Raw genomic sequence first — 15603 nt, 5'->3', positions numbered from 1 at the left:
TGGATGAGGGATATACGAATTCAGAGCTTATTTTCAATGATGGACTTTACGAATGCCAAGATCAGTATGCTTCAACCCAGACTATTTAATAGTGTTATCAGCGCTTACAGAAGAATTCAGTTTGGCCCCGATCTATCCATCGGCGGCCAGAAATATGCGGGTGAATTGCTCAGTACAATCTGACCTGACCAACATACCAAGATCCCATCTGATCCGAAAAAGAGGTTTGCTATATGTGCCTTTCCTTGACCGAACGTTTACTGACGCATTTCATGTTCCCATCAGACCCGCATGGAGTGACTTAGTATGTCAGCCACTCAAACGTTCTGCATTATAAACGTCATGGTTTTGCTAACGTATCCAAAGCTACGAGTTGCATTATGACCTTGTAGTCTCTCTTGAGTCTGCGATCATGACATTTTCCCTAGAAGTCGATGGTAAAACCATGGGATCTGTTAACGTCGACTACACATAGACCCTCAAGTGTTTTAACGGTTTTTTTTTCTCCGAGTTTTTACCCGCGCTCTATTAAAATAAGATGCTGTAATACGCATACAGACAAAATGTTTAGAGGATTGCCGGCGGATGTTTTCTTTTTATTACAGAGCCCGATCGGAGGCCAAAGTCTGCGTCGAGGTGTTGGAATAAACAGGGCCTTCCAAAAAGGCCCTGTTGGAAGGCCCTGTTGGTCATAATGGTTGCTTTTTCTAGGGCGAGGGTTGAAGGGAGCCCTAGCAAGGGTTTCAGGGACTCTGGCTAGGTATAACAGGGGATAAATTTGTAGGGCCTTCAAAGGCTAGCAAAGGCAGGTAGACTAGCCCAATTGATTCGAGTTGCGCTAAAACGTCTATTATGACTTGGACATTTAAACGCACTCCTAACGTGAAATTACTCGGCGGACTCACTCTTAGTGTATATTTATATATACACAGACATATTCGTACATATTAAAATATACTTAATAATAAGTGAGTATATTTCAATATCAACTACAAATAAAAAAGCTTTAAATAGAGTAAATAATAGGTGCATAAGCGCACCTAATAAAAAGAGTGAGCCCGCCGAGCAATTGACCTCGTAACACAATGCCACAATCCTGACTGGACAGAAAACGAGTATATACCTAGTAGGTAACCATCAATCTATCATGACCTCATCAAATGCATGCCTAGCAGCATATAAATGTAACCTAAACGCCAAACCCATCCCTCATCAAACCACAAACCCAAATGTTCCGACTCACCCCATCCTCCTATCAGTCTCCGCAGAAGTCGCCTTCTCACCATTATCAGGACTCAAATAATCCGCATCCTCGGCAGCTTCATACTCGGCAATCAAATCAGCCACCACCTCCCTCGCCTCATCAAACTCGTTGAGGTTTTCTGCAAACGGAGCCGTCTTCTTGTACCCTTCCATGAAGGCGTTGCGCTTGCGCATGCCATCGTACTGCTTTACGATTCGTTTGAACAACTACCCAGACTGTTAATACATTATTTGCAAAAGTTTTGTGATTGGCGTGTGAAGAACATACAGTCGCAATACTAGTGTGGTTAGCAAGCATGAGCCCACTAACTCTGTGGCTCATAGGGATGTATGGACTCCTCTTGGTCAAGGCCACCTGGATACTCGCCGGACCCCAGGGGATAAACGTCGCTAGTCTACGCTCCCGAATACGCAAAAGACTCTTGTGGACGTCTGTGGGGTCTACTTCGCCCTGAATCACGTTCAGGATGGAAATGTAGCAGCTCTTCTTGCCGGGGACGGTAGAGACCATGCGATTCTTGGGCTGGAGGAGTCGGCGCATGACGTCGAGGACCGTGGTTTTTCGCACAGTCTTGGCCTGTTCGACTTGGTCACCTGTGAAGGGGGTGTATGCCGTCATGAGGAAGTGGCATCTAGGAGTGGGGATGAGAGACGCAAGGATGCTGACCAGGTCGTTGTGCATGTAGCCTGGGTATCGGAGAGTCGTGGTGCTGGCCGACATGACGGTGGCGACCTGTAAACGTTAGTAACAGCTTTCTCCCATGGTAATGTTCCATTTCATTTGACCCTCTCAGACCACTGCCCAAGGCCAAAAGCAGAATCGAACATCTACCCTCAACAGAAACAAAATAAAAGCATACCAACTGATTTGTCTGCCCAAAACTCGGCTCCTGAACATGCAGTCTGTCAGCCGCAATATGCGACAATGCTCCATTATCCAGCACCACCACGGAATCCGCATTCTGCGTCAGTCTCCTCATCGAAAGGATACTGTTGTACGGATGCACCACCACGTCGCCCGAGTTCGTAGTATCCGGGAACACGGAATACGTCTGGATAATCTTCTTGGGAAAGCGGTCGTTCAGCCGCTCCAGGAGGAAGCTGCCCAGGCCGGAGCCCGTACCGCCCGCAATGGAGTGCAGCATCATGAAGCCCTCGAGAGAATCGCTGCCGTCGGCCTCGCGGTCAATCATCTCCATGATGTCCTCGCAGACGGCCTCGCCAGACTGGTAGCCGTCGCCCCAGTTGTTGGCGGCGCCCATGCCGTTTTTGCCGACATAGAAGTTTTCGGGGTTGTAGATGTTTTTGTAGGGGCCAGTTTGGATGCCGTTGATTACCTGCACTTGTCAGTTTGAACTCGTTGTTTTGGTCCTCGCTGCGCTCGCTGATCGGGGAGGAGACGGGCAGATTTGAAGAGCAACTCCTCGCTGCGCTCGCGGGTCAGGCAGGGTTTATGTGTAGATTCGAACGGCTCCTCGCTTCGTCCATATCTGTACGGAAGTGTAACTCCTCGCTACGCTCGTGTAGATAGAAACATGGGCATTTGAATATCTCCCAGACAAACCCGCCTCACCGCAGCCAAACCCCCCCCCAGCCAAAGCGAGCGAAGCGAGGCCCCAAGAAAAAAAAACCTACCCTTGGCTCAAGATCAATCAGAATCGCCCGCGGGATATACCTCGTATCGTCGCTCTGGTAGTAAAACACATCCTTGCGGTCGCCGCCCTCGGTCGCAAAGTCCTCCAAGTTGCCGTCCTGGCTAATGCCATGCTCCAGACACAGCTGCTGCCAGAACTGGCTGCCAACTAAGGGGCGAGTAAAACTCCAGTCAGCACCGGCCTCGATCTCCTGAAAAACCCACCAAGGTGTCGAGAGGGAACTTTGAAACGCAGGTCGGGAGATGGAAACGGATGGTGCATCGTGGCGTCACCGCCTCAGGCGGACGGAGCCGAAGGGAGAAAATTACGTACTGCTGTTGCCGCACTGTCCGGCCTGAATGGTAATAATTTCCCTACACGCGAGTTAGCTTAATACTGCAACGACCAGTAGGTTCCGGATGGAAGAGAACAAACCGTGGCATGGTGGCTGGCTGCACAAGAACGTTGCAAGCTCAAAGTTGCCCTGCGGTCGACCCAAAGCGCGACGACGCGACTGGCCTGGTCTGTCGTTCCCTCTGTGGGAGCAATTTTTTAATTTTTTTAGTCGTGGACATGGATGGGACCCCGCCCCCGCGTTTCACTACCATGTGCAGATACACCAGTCGACCTTGAAATGGATGGGCTCCGTTCGACTAGTAGACACAAAGCTTCAAGCAGCAAATATTCCATTTTTCAGAAAATATACACTTCCAATACCATATACCACATCTTGAGAATCTCAAAGACAAATGTGATGATTACAATGCTCTAATGACGCCGGTGATTTGATGCTCCCTATACCTTACCTGTTTTTATGACCAATCCAACTGGCAATGTTGGCATGCGCCTTTCCTATGCTCAATGCTCGTCCTTTCTTCAGACCATATTAACTTAATTACTTTACTTCTTATTGGCTTCCTTGTTCTTCTCCAGCAACTCTGCCAGTTCCTTGGCAAGGTCCTTTGTCTTGACCTGAATCATCCAAGTCTCCAACCCATCTCCCTTCTCGTTTGACGTCGTCAGTTTGACATACTTCTCATCCGCCTTATATGTCAAGTTTGGCAGCAGTGCACGATTGAGAGCCACATGGCCACGCGGTTCGGCACGCAAGAGCAGTCGGACAAGCTTTGTCTCTTTATGCTGCAGCAGCCGCAGTTGTCCTACCCCCTGTGTGGACCAAGGACTCTTCGACTTGGGCTTATCCTCGTCCGACTTCTCAGATGCGGGAACAAACTTGAGAACCTTGGCTCGAACTTCATGACGTACTTCCTCGTCGTCGTTGACGCCATCCGTTAGGTTAATCTGCTCGTGTTCCCCACCATCTTCGTTGGTCGCTTCGCCATCTTTGGCTGTGTCTGCTTGCGTTGAGGGCTCCGGAGTTCCAGCAGCTGGCGTTGTGGCCAAGCTTGAGCCGCCCCCGAAATTCAACGGAGAGTCTATACCCGTCGCTTTAGCGGCGCAATTTTCCGGTTCGGAAAAGGAGACTTACTGGTTCCGGTGGTTGTAGATCCACCAGCTGGCGGCTGGAGGTTGAAGGCCGGGACAGCCTGGTTGGAACCAAACACGGAACCAGTCCCCTGTGGTGCGGCGCCTCCAGCCGAAAAATTGAAAGAGGGAGCGCTGCCAGATCCTGGGGTCCCACCAAATATGGGAGCTGCATTGTTGGTACCTTGGTTTGCTCCCAACACCAGGCCACCGGTGCCAGTTGATGTGGATGCGTTGCCACTGTTACCACCAAACTGAAAGGGAGAAGTTCCGGCAGGCGTAGATCCAGCGGTAAAGGAAAAGGTAGCCCCGGAACCAGGCGCAGCCGCCGCCGTAGCGTTGTTGCCGCCTGCCGAGGAAAAGGGGTTGTTGAAGCTGCCCTTTGATGCTCCGTCAGTACTCGCGCCGCCAAAGCTAAAGTTGAAGCTGGTCGAGCCGGAACTAGTGTTTGACGGTGCACCAGCAAAGATGGGGGCGGCGCTGGAGCTGCTACCGTTTTGCGCAGGTGCTGATGAAGCCGCAAAGATACTAGACGTAGAGGCTGGCGGTTGGCTGGTAGCACCAAAATTGAACAAAGGAGCTGAACTTCCGTCCGCACTGCCACCATTGAATGTCTTTTTCTTCGCAGGAGACGGGTCATCCTGTTTCATGGGGCTACCAAACATATTGTTCGCCGAAGCGCTAGAGGGAGGTGACTGTGGCAGGCTAAACTGAGGCTTGGACGCAGTCGCAGATGGAGCCCCGGTGTTGCTGCCACCGAAATTGAAGAAAGGCTTCGGCGTGTCTGCCTTGGCCGCAGTTGAGTCACTCGTGGCTCCGGACGTGGTTCCAAACAAAGATTGCTGGGGCTGTGTAGTGGGAGTCGCGGCACCACCTCCAAAAATGCCGCTGGCAGTACTGGCAGGCTTGGATCCAAAGAGAGCTCCAGCATTGCCTGTTGCAGGCGCGGCTGCAGAAGAAGCAGTACTGCCAAACAGGCTGGCTGCCGGCTTGGGGCCTTCAGCGGTTGTAACTTTCCCAGGCTCGGTGGGTTTGGCTCCAAACTGGGTGAATGAGGTTGACTCGGCAGGTTTGCTGGCCTGACCAAATAGGCTGGATGCGCTGGTTGTTGTTGTCGTCTCAGCAGGCTTCGCAGCATCAGGCTTGGCTGCGAATAGACTAGCGGCCGGTTTGGGGGCTTCAGCAGCTTTTGGTACTTCGGCTGCGGCTGGCTTAGACTGGAGTGACGAGCCAAAAGGCGAAGGTGCTGCCGCGGGCTTGGTGTCAAAGGGGCCCTTTTTAGATGATTGCGACTCGTTCTCCTTGTCCGACTCGCCGCCATCCTTGCCACCCTCACTCGCGTTGGCCCCCGTCGACGACTCCTTGGCAGCTGGCTGATCCTGCTTTGCAGTACCAAAGAAATTGGACGTCGCAGTCGGCTTGGGAGCAAAGACGGTGCTTCCAGAGTTAGCCCCCGAAGTGCCAAAAACGGAACCAGGAGCGGCGGGAGTAGAGGGTGGCGCAAATTTGATGGGTGTGGTCGTTGGATTCCAAGTCTGGTCTGTAACGGCCGGCTTCTCCGAGACTGGCTCAGAAACGGCTTCAGAAACGGCTTCCGACTCTGGCTCAGGTTCGGACACCTCGATCTTCTCCTCAATACGGATGTGCTGACCATCGCTTCCCTTTGTCACCCGATCGAACAAGCTGGCTCCAATCTGCGATCCAGTATCTCCAGCGCCACTAGCGACAACACTAGGCTCATCACTTTGGCCAGCCTCTTGGCTACCGTCCTGGTCCGAGTCAGATTCGCTCTCGGCATCAGCATCGACGCCGCTGTTCTTAGCGGAGCTGGCATCTGACAAGTAGCCAAAAATGTTGCCCCCAGCGCCTCCGTGGCCCGCCTGAGTGCCAGGAGGCTTCAAATTGGTGAAGACAGAGCGAGCCAAGCTGCTGCCTGCCGCTGGTTTGCTGGCACTAAAGGGCTTCGGCTTCGGCGCGGGAGCAGCAGTTGTTCCTTCAGCAGTCTTGGTATTATTAGTAATCTTCTCCAATAGCGACTTGGCAGACGAAGGAGGCGGCTTCTGCATCTTTGAGGGCTGTTCCTCGCTCACGGATGCCTTCCTCTTGCTCTTGCCGACGGAGGGAGCCGAACTGGTCGCAACAGGGGCTGCCACGGGTTCAGACTCGTCGCCCACAGCTCGGCGCTTGCCCTTCAAGGCCGGGGTTTCTGAGTAGTCTTCGGTAGCCTTTCGCTTCTTGGATGTGGCGGGTTTGGAAGGGGTCGCCTCGGATTCTTCTTCATCCTCCGGCTCCGGCAGACCATGCTCACGACGCCACCTCTTGAGGACATCTTTGGACGGCTTGACGTTCTGGAATTCGTACAAGCCATATCGAAGAAGAATGATGCTTCGGCTCTTCTCAAACTCCTTTGCGAAATTGATGACGTTTAACTTCCAATCTTTTCTGGCAAAAATCTCGTTGGCAGCGTATTTCAGCCGCCTCAAGTCGAGGACACAAAAGAATTGGCGGCGCTGCTCTTCATCAAGTTCGGGGGGGCAAAGATGTGCTAGAAACTGGTCCGCATAGATGGAGCCCTTGGCGTTCCACTCCTTGGGAACCTTTTGGGTCAATACCTCGCCCGTCAACTCTGGTGGGGGGGAAGCGATGCGCATCGGGAACAGTTCCTTGTTTGTAGTCTTGGCCGCCATGCCGCGGGGAGTGGCCTGCGCGATGGAGTTGCGGTACATTCGCGACGGCTCTGGAGTAGCACCAGGAGCAAAGACCTTTTTCATTGTGCTATTGGGGATACTCGGGGAGAACGAAGACGTAGGAGGGCTATCGGCGATGGTGGATGCTCGAAAGATATTTCGTGCCGTGCCGATGGAACTTTGGTTAAGACTGCTAGCCGGGGCCTCGTCGCGGGTCGCCAACAGCTTCCTAGCTGATGAAGTATGAGGCGTCCCCAGGCGCTTTGCGGAAGAACCGCCAAAAGGCGACGCAGTAGCATACGCGCGTTTTGCAAATGGCAGCGGAGGTCGAGATCTAGGGGTGCCATTGGTAGTAGGTTCGACGACATCGTCGCCGGGAATGGAGAAGGTGACCATTCTCTAGTGGCGAAGGAGAGGAACAAGTTGAGGGGGGGAGGGCAAGGGCAGCGGTCGACGAGAGAGCGTGCTCAATAAAAGAGGTGAAAAGGGGGTGACGAAGAAAAAGGTAAATTCGTGACAAATGACGCGAAAGGGAGGAGATTGTTGTCTCAAGTCGTCGTCAGGTTGAGACGTAGAGTTGTGCCGAGTATTATGGGTTCGCGTCGGACGTTCAGGAAACTTTTTTTTTTCTGGGGCCGAAGGTTAGGAGCAAAGGAGAAGAAAGAGTCCGCCCAAAATAGCAGAAACGGCCAGACCAGCAAGCGGCTCTAACAGGCTTGCAAGGCACCGTGCAACCTAAAGAGATGATGGACAATGGTCTCTGCGGACAAGGGATGGGCACAGATGCGCATGAAATAGTCGCATCTGTTCGCAGGCCAGGAGGCGCCGTGTGGTTTTTGCGGGCTTGCGGGCTTGCGGGTTGCGGGTTGCGAGGAGAACAAGTGTGAGCGAGTAAGAGCGAGTCGACCGAGTATGAGAGAAACCAGGTGGTTTTTTAGCGCGGGCTGGCCGTGCAGGGTGCAGGTGCAAGTGCTTGCCAGTCAGGAGTCTCTGGTAGCTACTATGTAAGTGGTACCCTAGGCACCTACCTAGGTACCTAGGTAGGTAGACAATACGGAGTACCGAGTACTAGAGTGCGTGCAACCAGCCTGTTGCTTAGTGACCTCGACGCCTCGACGACTCGACTCGTCATGGCCACTGCACTCGGGGCTGCCAAAACATCAGACGCAAAAGCAGCAGCCACCCACTCTGACCACTGACCAGCTTGCCAGCCAAGGCTGAGTCTGGTGGTGCCTTCAGTCTTTCACTCATTACCACCCCGAGGGGTGCTGCGGTTGGCTGGAACTCTTCCAAGCCGACCCACCCTAGTTCGTCGCCGGCCCGCCCGCTCGCGGGAATCGAGTGAATCAAGAACCCTCGTGCAACCATAGTGGCAACCTGGGAGCCTGCACTTCTACGATGGTCGCCTCAAATATAAGGCATCAAAATGTCAAGTACCGAGTAAACCGGTATGCGTCGATATATCCCTAATGCTCCAAGGGACTCGATATGTCTCTCCTACGAGAACGGCCACGCAAGTCACGTACTACAGTATGCGCCTTGGAATTACGGTAACGATATGTTGTTTTTACGAGTGGCTTATCGTGTCACGGAATACCATTCGTCACATGATCTGTCCTCTGCTCCTTCAGCTATAGTTTTCCACTTTGTTTGTCAACTACACCCATGCACGTTTGCTTCAATCACCGAAATGCCTGTCTAGTCTGGTGGACAAAGAGATAAAACTACAATTTCACAACAAGCACAGTTTCTTCACAATCCCAAGAGGTCGATTAAAATCCTATCTGATGACCTAGATAATTTAACGAGTGATATTTTCTCCCCATCTTATGCCCCATGTGTCCCGCTCGGCTTGATTTGATGACAAAGTCCATGCCAGCAGAATAATGGGCTTGAGAGAATTAGCTTAGCCCCAAGCATCCTGTAATGGAGCAGATAAAAGAAACGCAAGGAAATGTTACAGTTAAGCCGGTAATATAACAACACAGAAACAACAGCAAACATGCCCATCCGCGACCACTGCTGCTGGTCTTGACGCAATGATACAGCGCATCTCTACTTCTTCAAAAGCTTCTTCTCCTGCTCTTCCAGAAACTCTTCGTCTGAAGCATCCAGAATGTCGTACTCTTCATCTGTCAGAAAGCCATCCTCGGAAGCATCCCACTCGTCGTCCTGGTCACACTCTTCAAAGCTCTCCTCGGCGGAAGCAACAAGAGTCTCGGTCTTGGCGTCCTCATGCACGCTGGCGCTTGGTGATTCCTTCTCGAGCTTGGGGAAGATCATGACGCTGCTGGACTGGCTAGGCTCGCCGACGGGCTCGTTCTTGACTGAAGTCGTAGAAGGCTGAGCCTGTGGTTTGGCTTCAGGGGCGGCAACCGCTCGAACATTGACCTCACACCACAGACGGTGTCCGAATCGCATGCCATCAGGAGTTGTAAGACGCCAGTATGAAATCATCTTACCCGAGTGGATCGGTGTACGGAGCAGAGCAGTGAATGAGTATTCTTGTCCAGGAGCAAGAGGAGCATAACAGATAGTAGACTCAGAGGCAGAGACAAGTTCAGAAATACCAGCCGGGTGAGAAGAGTCAACGTGGCCCATGTAGTCGCCGCCAACATACTTGACACAGCACCCAGCGGGCCAGGAAGTAGCGCCTTCGTTTCGAAGGACCCAAGTCTGCTCAAAGACGTGGTTCGGGGGGAAGATGGTACCATCTGCAACAGTATCACGGAGGAACACCGCACGAAGCTCCTCATCCTTGAATTCGGTCGTCGGGGCCGAAGCCGATGCAACTGCGACGGAATCGGGCTCAGACTTAGCAAGAGGCTTCTCAGAGGTGACCGAGGGTGGGATATCTGCCTCAGTAGGCTTCACATCGACGACAGTTTGCACGGCATTGACGGCGTTGGTGACTGAAGAACCAATGGTCTCGGTAGCCTTGGAGATGGTGCTGGATCGGTCGCCCATGGCAGGCATACGCTTGCCGTCCTGGTGCTCACCAGTCGTGGTGACACTGACATGACGAACGGGTGTCTTGAATTTGATCAGTGGGTGTGTCTTGTTATGGTCATTGGCAGGGCTGGCCTCGCAGTTGGCACAGAAATCGAGATCGTGGCACACAGCACACTTGTAGCGGATGCCTCGGATGTAGGTGGTCACGGAATGAGAGGCACTGCACAAGGGCCCATCGCAGCAGATGCCCATATGCACAGGCTGGGAGAGAAAAGAGGTATGAAGATCCGCAAGGGGCTCATAAATAGCTGCGAATCGGTGGTTCGGGTGCACGAAGTGAGCGTTCTCGGCACACTCGGCGCAGTAGTCCCAGTCGGGGCAGTCGAGGCACTTGTGACGGACCCCAGTGAGGTACTGTGTGATTTCCAGTCATTAGAATCAAATCTTGCAAAACTCAGTGCTTCGTGCGCGTCACTTACAGAATCACATCCATCACAGATGGCGTGGTGGACCTGGTTGCGGCCAGGATTCATCTTGACTCGTATGTGAGTAGGCATCTCAGTGCCTGGCACCGCAGCTGTGAAGGCGTGTTTGGGGTGGTGGCCATGGGCATCCTTGGCGAAGCATGGCTGGCAGAGGTCATAATCCTCACAATTTGTGCAGTGAAGGAACTCACGCTCAGGCAGTTCTGCGTGATGCTGTCAGTCAGTAGGATTCTTTCTCCCAGAGTCAAATTACACCAACAACAATCTCAAGACCAAATGAAAATAGATGGTATCTCACCTCGAACGCACTGGTTGCATGTGCGCAAATTTCCCATGGCAGCCAATCGAGCAATTGCAGGATGGGTGACGGGTTTCGCGAGTCTGGTGCAGAAATACTCGGCTGGGGGAAGCGTCTGCTTCTCAAACAGCTCAGGGAGAATGCTCTCCTTCTCGCAGTCATCTGCCTTGGCTGCGTCGTCCTTGGGAGCCGTGTTAGCCACGAGCTTGGGTTTGGGAGCAATGGTCTCAGTTGTGCTGTTAACAATCTGGCCATTGTTCATGATACGCTTGATCAGCCAGTGATCATCACTGTAGCAGGCTATGCCCTGGTCGACGCAAGATTGGCACAAGTCGAAATCACCATCGTCACAGGTAGAGCAGTGATAGTGAGCATCCGGAATGCTCTGCTCGCAACTGTTGCAGCAGACAGCGAACATGGCACCAGTGGCGGGGCAGACGGGCGAAAGTGGCTCGGACGGCTCGGACGGCTCGGGAGCATTTGACGTAGTGGTAAATGGCTGGCAGCTGGCCATCTGGGAAGTGAGGCTGGCGAGTTCATCGGTCGACTTCATGACCTGTCTGATGTGATTGTGGAACTCGGCCTGGTGATCCTGAATAATCTTGGCGGCCTCTTGCAACAGATTTGCGTCGTACTGCTTTGTGAGCGTGGTGCGGCCAGAGCTGGCAGCATCGAGAGGCGTTGGGTTGGTGCTAGCAAGCTCAGGCTTCTCGATAGGAGTGGTCTGGGCAGACTCAGAGGCGTCTTCGATAGTGACGGGTTTGGGAGACGATGTAACTCTCTGGGGCAAGACGGACACACGAAGCTTGAGTTTCGACTTTGCCTTGGCGGCTCTATACAGCTGCTTGTAGACAGCCATGTTGGAGGCATCTAGCATGACAAAGGCAGCGGCAGAGTCGGAGTAACGCTCGATCATGATCTTGGTGTCGGTAGGGATTTGCAGGAATATTCGAATCTGGTAACGGAGTCGGTGAGCAAGCGTTGAAGAGGAAGGCATATCCTGCCTTTGACTCGGGACTCGCAGTTGACAGTAAACTTACGTGTTCCTCAAGAACGCGAGGGACCATCTCACGCAGAGGCATCTTTGCCCTGCGAGTGACACCCTCGAAGGTCACCTTGATGGTGACTATGGCATCGGGGCCAGCATGAGAAACCGACGACATGTCGACGATGAATGCAGTGTCTGTGCAAATGGCAAGGTCACCAAGATGCTGCGTTGGTGTTGTTGAAGTCAAAATTGAGGAGGTATGGCGACTGGCGGTCGGGGACAGCATAGACTTACGACAGGGCGGTGACGAATCGATGGGGTCGAGGCCAACCGAGTCAAGTCTGCTTAATTTTGGTAGCACCACACTGGGGGTTTCGGACTGGGGGGGCCGGCGGAGAGAGTGCTAAAGTGCTGGTGGGAAGTGGTGACTGCGAGGTGCAGGTGGTTCAAAGTGGCAGGCACCTTAGCTCTCCAAGCGGGCAGAAAGAGTGGAGTGCCCGCGTGCGTGCGTGGGAGGGCACTTAGTACTTAAGTACCTCCAGTCCCTAGGCTCGGGCCAAGAGGCAGCTATGACAATTACGCGGCTACCAGTTGACAGTGTCAGGAGGCGGCGGCGAAGGACGAAGAGCGCTGTCGAAAGAGGCGAATTCTAAACGCCGAGGCTGTCGGTGGCGGGGGAGGGGGTGAAATCGTGCTGTTGAATACTCGAATGCTCGCAGCGTCACACTATTGTTCTGTGGGCATGCAGTGAGCTCTGAGAATCCAGTCAGGATGCAAGAGGTGCAGCATAGCTTGAGGGGCCTTGGAGTGTTTAAAGTCTGGTGTCAAGTCCAGCACAGTGGTTCAATGCTTCAGGACTAGAGAGGAATGCGGAGGGGAGACCTGTAATCAATTGATGGACGCGCACGGATTTGGGGGAGCTGTGGAACTAAAGACGCCCTGTGGCCCTCGAGTGCAGCGGTGGAGCACAAGGGGCGTCTGGGGTCACGGCAATCAAGTCCATCAAGTCAATCAACCATACTCCTGGCTCGATGCTCGGTCGGAGTTGAAGGGTGCTCCAGGGTGCTCCAGGGTGCTCAAGGCTCAAGGCTCAAGTCTCGAGTAACACGACGCTTCCATCGTTTTATTCCCTGACCCAAGTTCGGGTAGTACTGTTCAATTTTCAACAGTCTGATTACACTTGATGGACAACGTCTGTCCTGTTGGGCCGTGAATTTCGAGCTCTCGAGGTCTCAAGCCCGTCCACAGCGAAAACACAGAAACATCCGGGCCGCCGGGACAAGCCTGGTCCGTCAATGTCAATTCCAATTCCGAGTCAGGTGAGAAACATGAGACTTGGAACCACCCAGACCCCAGCGCGTCGTGTATGATGGAGTTGGTCTGATGCATCAAGCCCGAGCAGCAACAGCGAGCGAGCTTAGTCATAAAAGCGAGCAAGGCCGAGCCAAAAGCGAAAGGGGTGGCTTGGTCACGACGGGCGCCAGTGACCACCATACTACAACCCTCCGTACCGAGTATGCGCTTGCGAATTATACGTCTGCTGGACCGCCCTGCTTGCTTTTTGACCCGTCTTCGACCAGAGTATCTACTCTGTACTCCGTACCGAGTACTGGGGACCAAGACAGCTTGGCTCGTCTCGTCGTTTGTTGGTTCCAATGTCGCAGCAAGACCAAGAATTGGGCCCCCAAGGCAGACCACACAAGTTGACAAGACAAGGTCTGGCATAACAAAGGGACAGACGTCTGGACTCTGGACGGCTCGAGTGGGGATATTATCAGGTCAAGTGTAGCCACGCAGCCAACCGCAGGGCAAGGTCTCGAGCTTGTCGATCCAACGTGCCAGAGTCCAGATACAACGTTTGCACAACTGCAGTTTGCCTCGACGCCTGGCTGCCTTGCAAATGCATCAAGCCCTGACACGAAATGCGGAATCGGGCCAGCATCTGCCCACTCTGCAACTTTCTGACGTTGGCACGGCCCATTCGCTCTTTGCGCGCCCCCTTCGGGGTACGATGCCCCAAGGTAACCCGCAGACTGGCTGCCTAGGTGCCTAGTACTTAAGGACGGAGCACAGAACGCCTGGCTGCGGGCGACATGTCCAAATCTATCGCGTCGTCTTTTACCAAGAGACATGCCAAACAAGACCAATCCGGCCCCATGCGGTGAGCACAGCGCAAACACAAATCACCAAGATTTCCAACCCTTGATCCACCCGTCCTCGCTCCCTTCCCCGCTCTTTTAGTAGACAGATGCAAAAGTGGAGACTCCATCCACAGACTCGCTTCTTTCGCGTCCACCTTTTTCCGGCTGAGCTACCCGAACGAGTGGCACCACTTGATCGCGCAGGGGTCATGAATCCGTGAATCCATGATCCTTCACATTATCTTCAAAAGTCATCTATAACATTCTTCGTCCGGCTTACCCCAGGCCTAGTCAGCGAGGCCCGTTCTACCATGCATGTATTTTTGAACCTTTTTTTTTTTTTCAGCATGCCAGCATGGCATACCTTAACTTATATGGCCTGGCTTTATTCGGCGACATCTCATACCCCATAGTCCGTATTCTGCATCAAAATACAGCCCGATTCCCGTCCGTTCCAATGCATCCATACCTACCTTAGGTACTTAAGTAGGTAGTTACTCTACCCAAGACAGCATCATGCAACGGGACGCCATGACCCCAGCCGGCATGTCGATGATTCCAACACACACCAAGTTCTACCCGTGAAATTTTCCTCGCTAGCAAATAAATCTTGCCCATGACCCAGATCGGCTACGCATCCTACACGCACCAAGGTGTCGCAGAGAGCGCGGCAGCTGGTGGCGGCGGCAGATAGGCTGCAGTTGACGCGAGTCTCCCATGTAGCCTCAAGCGCGAATTTCAAATCTTGCACGTAATGAACTAGCTTAGCTAGTACGGAGTCATACGAGTCCACATTCGAGATCAAAAACCCAGGGGGTTGTGCAAAAGCTGATTTCTGGCGGCGCACAACTCTTGCTCACGGAGGACCAGCAATATCACTACTTCTTCCCCCCCCCCCCCCCCCAATTCTACATCTTGGACACCAACATGCAGTATTTTGGCTCTGTTCCAGCGGTAAAAATAAGTAAAAATAAATAAAGAGACACGTAGTAATTCATATTGGCAACCCTGGAGCATACACAGGCGGCCATACTCCCGTATCCCATGCACCCTGGCTTTTTGCGCTCGCATCGGTGACCCCACACGAGCTTCAAGCTCGGAGCTCCCCAGACGCTATCTTTAGTAGTTACCAGGCCCCAGACGCTTGATACGCCTTGCTAGGGTAGATGAACATTACCCCATACATAAACCCGTTCATTCCCCCTCAGAATGCAATGTGTAGACATCAAGAGCAGTGCTAGTAATAATAGTCTAAGCACCCGCGCGACGGCTACCTGCAGCCGCCGAAGCCAAGCAAGCCTTTTCCGCACGAGGGCATCCGGCAAAAATTTGACCAAAAAAATGGCATAAAAGTGGCCCCCCTCAACTCCGAACCACCTGCTTAAATCGAACATAATGGCGTAACCGAAACATCAGACTCGCAGTAACACGGCCGCGATACACAAAACCTCGTCATATCCGAGCGACCCCCCCCCCCCCCCCCCCCCCCCAAAACAAAAAAAAAATTGCTAACACGCCAACGCCAGAAATATCCTTCTCTCCGTGTCAGCCGTGACAGAGGACAAGCTCATCAAACATATCCACCATATGGGCACGGCAAAAAAGACCATCCGTAGCCACACGTACCAGCTCTGTCTGTGGTCACCCCCAGAATACACGAGGCTAGGCAA

The 15603-nt window shown here is 53.1% G+C and overlaps 3 protein-coding genes across 5 annotated transcripts; all 3 read right to left on the bottom strand.

The window, feature by feature from the left end:
• Positions 1-849: 849 nt before the first annotated feature.
• TUB4 (gamma-tubulin) lies at positions 850-3417 on the bottom strand. 2 transcript variants are annotated; one of them, XM_066118257.1, is made up of 6 exons: positions 3333-3417; positions 3231-3271; positions 2899-3065; positions 2124-2600; positions 1532-1996; positions 850-1470 (listed from the first exon to the last, which is right to left on the bottom strand). In XM_066118257.1, the coding sequence occupies exons 1-6, from the start codon at positions 3338-3340 to the stop codon at positions 1240-1242; spliced, it is 1389 nt and encodes a 462-aa protein (XP_065976860.1). In that variant the 5' UTR covers positions 3341-3417; the 3' UTR covers positions 850-1239. The 2 variants fall into 2 exon arrangements, with proteins under 2 accessions (XP_065976860.1, XP_065976861.1); XM_066118258.1 differs by having other exon boundaries at positions 1001-1996; positions 2899-3271.
• Positions 3418-3542: 125 nt separating this feature from the next.
• Positions 3543-7951, bottom strand: J3458_004517 (uncharacterized protein). Of its 2 annotated transcripts, XM_007809290.2 has the most exons (2): positions 4387-7951; positions 3543-4333 (listed from the first exon to the last, which is right to left on the bottom strand). In XM_007809290.2, exons 1-2 carry the CDS (start codon positions 7463-7465, stop codon positions 3798-3800), a joined length of 3615 nt encoding a protein of 1204 aa, XP_007807481.1. In that variant the 5' UTR covers positions 7466-7951; the 3' UTR covers positions 3543-3797. The 2 variants fall into 2 exon arrangements, with proteins under 2 accessions (XP_007807481.1, XP_065976859.1); XM_066118256.1 differs by having other exon boundaries at positions 3569-7951.
• Positions 7952-9124: 1173 nt separating this feature from the next.
• Positions 9125-11801, bottom strand: J3458_004516 (uncharacterized protein; the record flags this gene model as incomplete). The annotated part of the gene is made up of 3 exons (XM_007809291.2): positions 9125-10435; positions 10501-10709; positions 10805-11801. 3 exons carry the CDS (start codon positions 11799-11801, stop codon positions 9125-9127), a joined length of 2517 nt encoding a protein of 838 aa, XP_007807482.2.
• Between the last annotated feature and the right edge of the window lie 3802 nt (positions 11802-15603).

The sequence above is a fragment of the Metarhizium acridum genome (genome assembly GCF_019434415.1).
Source record: "Metarhizium acridum strain ARSEF 324 chromosome Unknown scaffold_29, whole genome shotgun sequence".
Lineage (NCBI taxonomy): Eukaryota > Fungi > Ascomycota > Sordariomycetes > Hypocreales > Clavicipitaceae > Metarhizium > Metarhizium acridum.
This window is presented reverse-complemented; position numbering and strand designations above follow the sequence as displayed.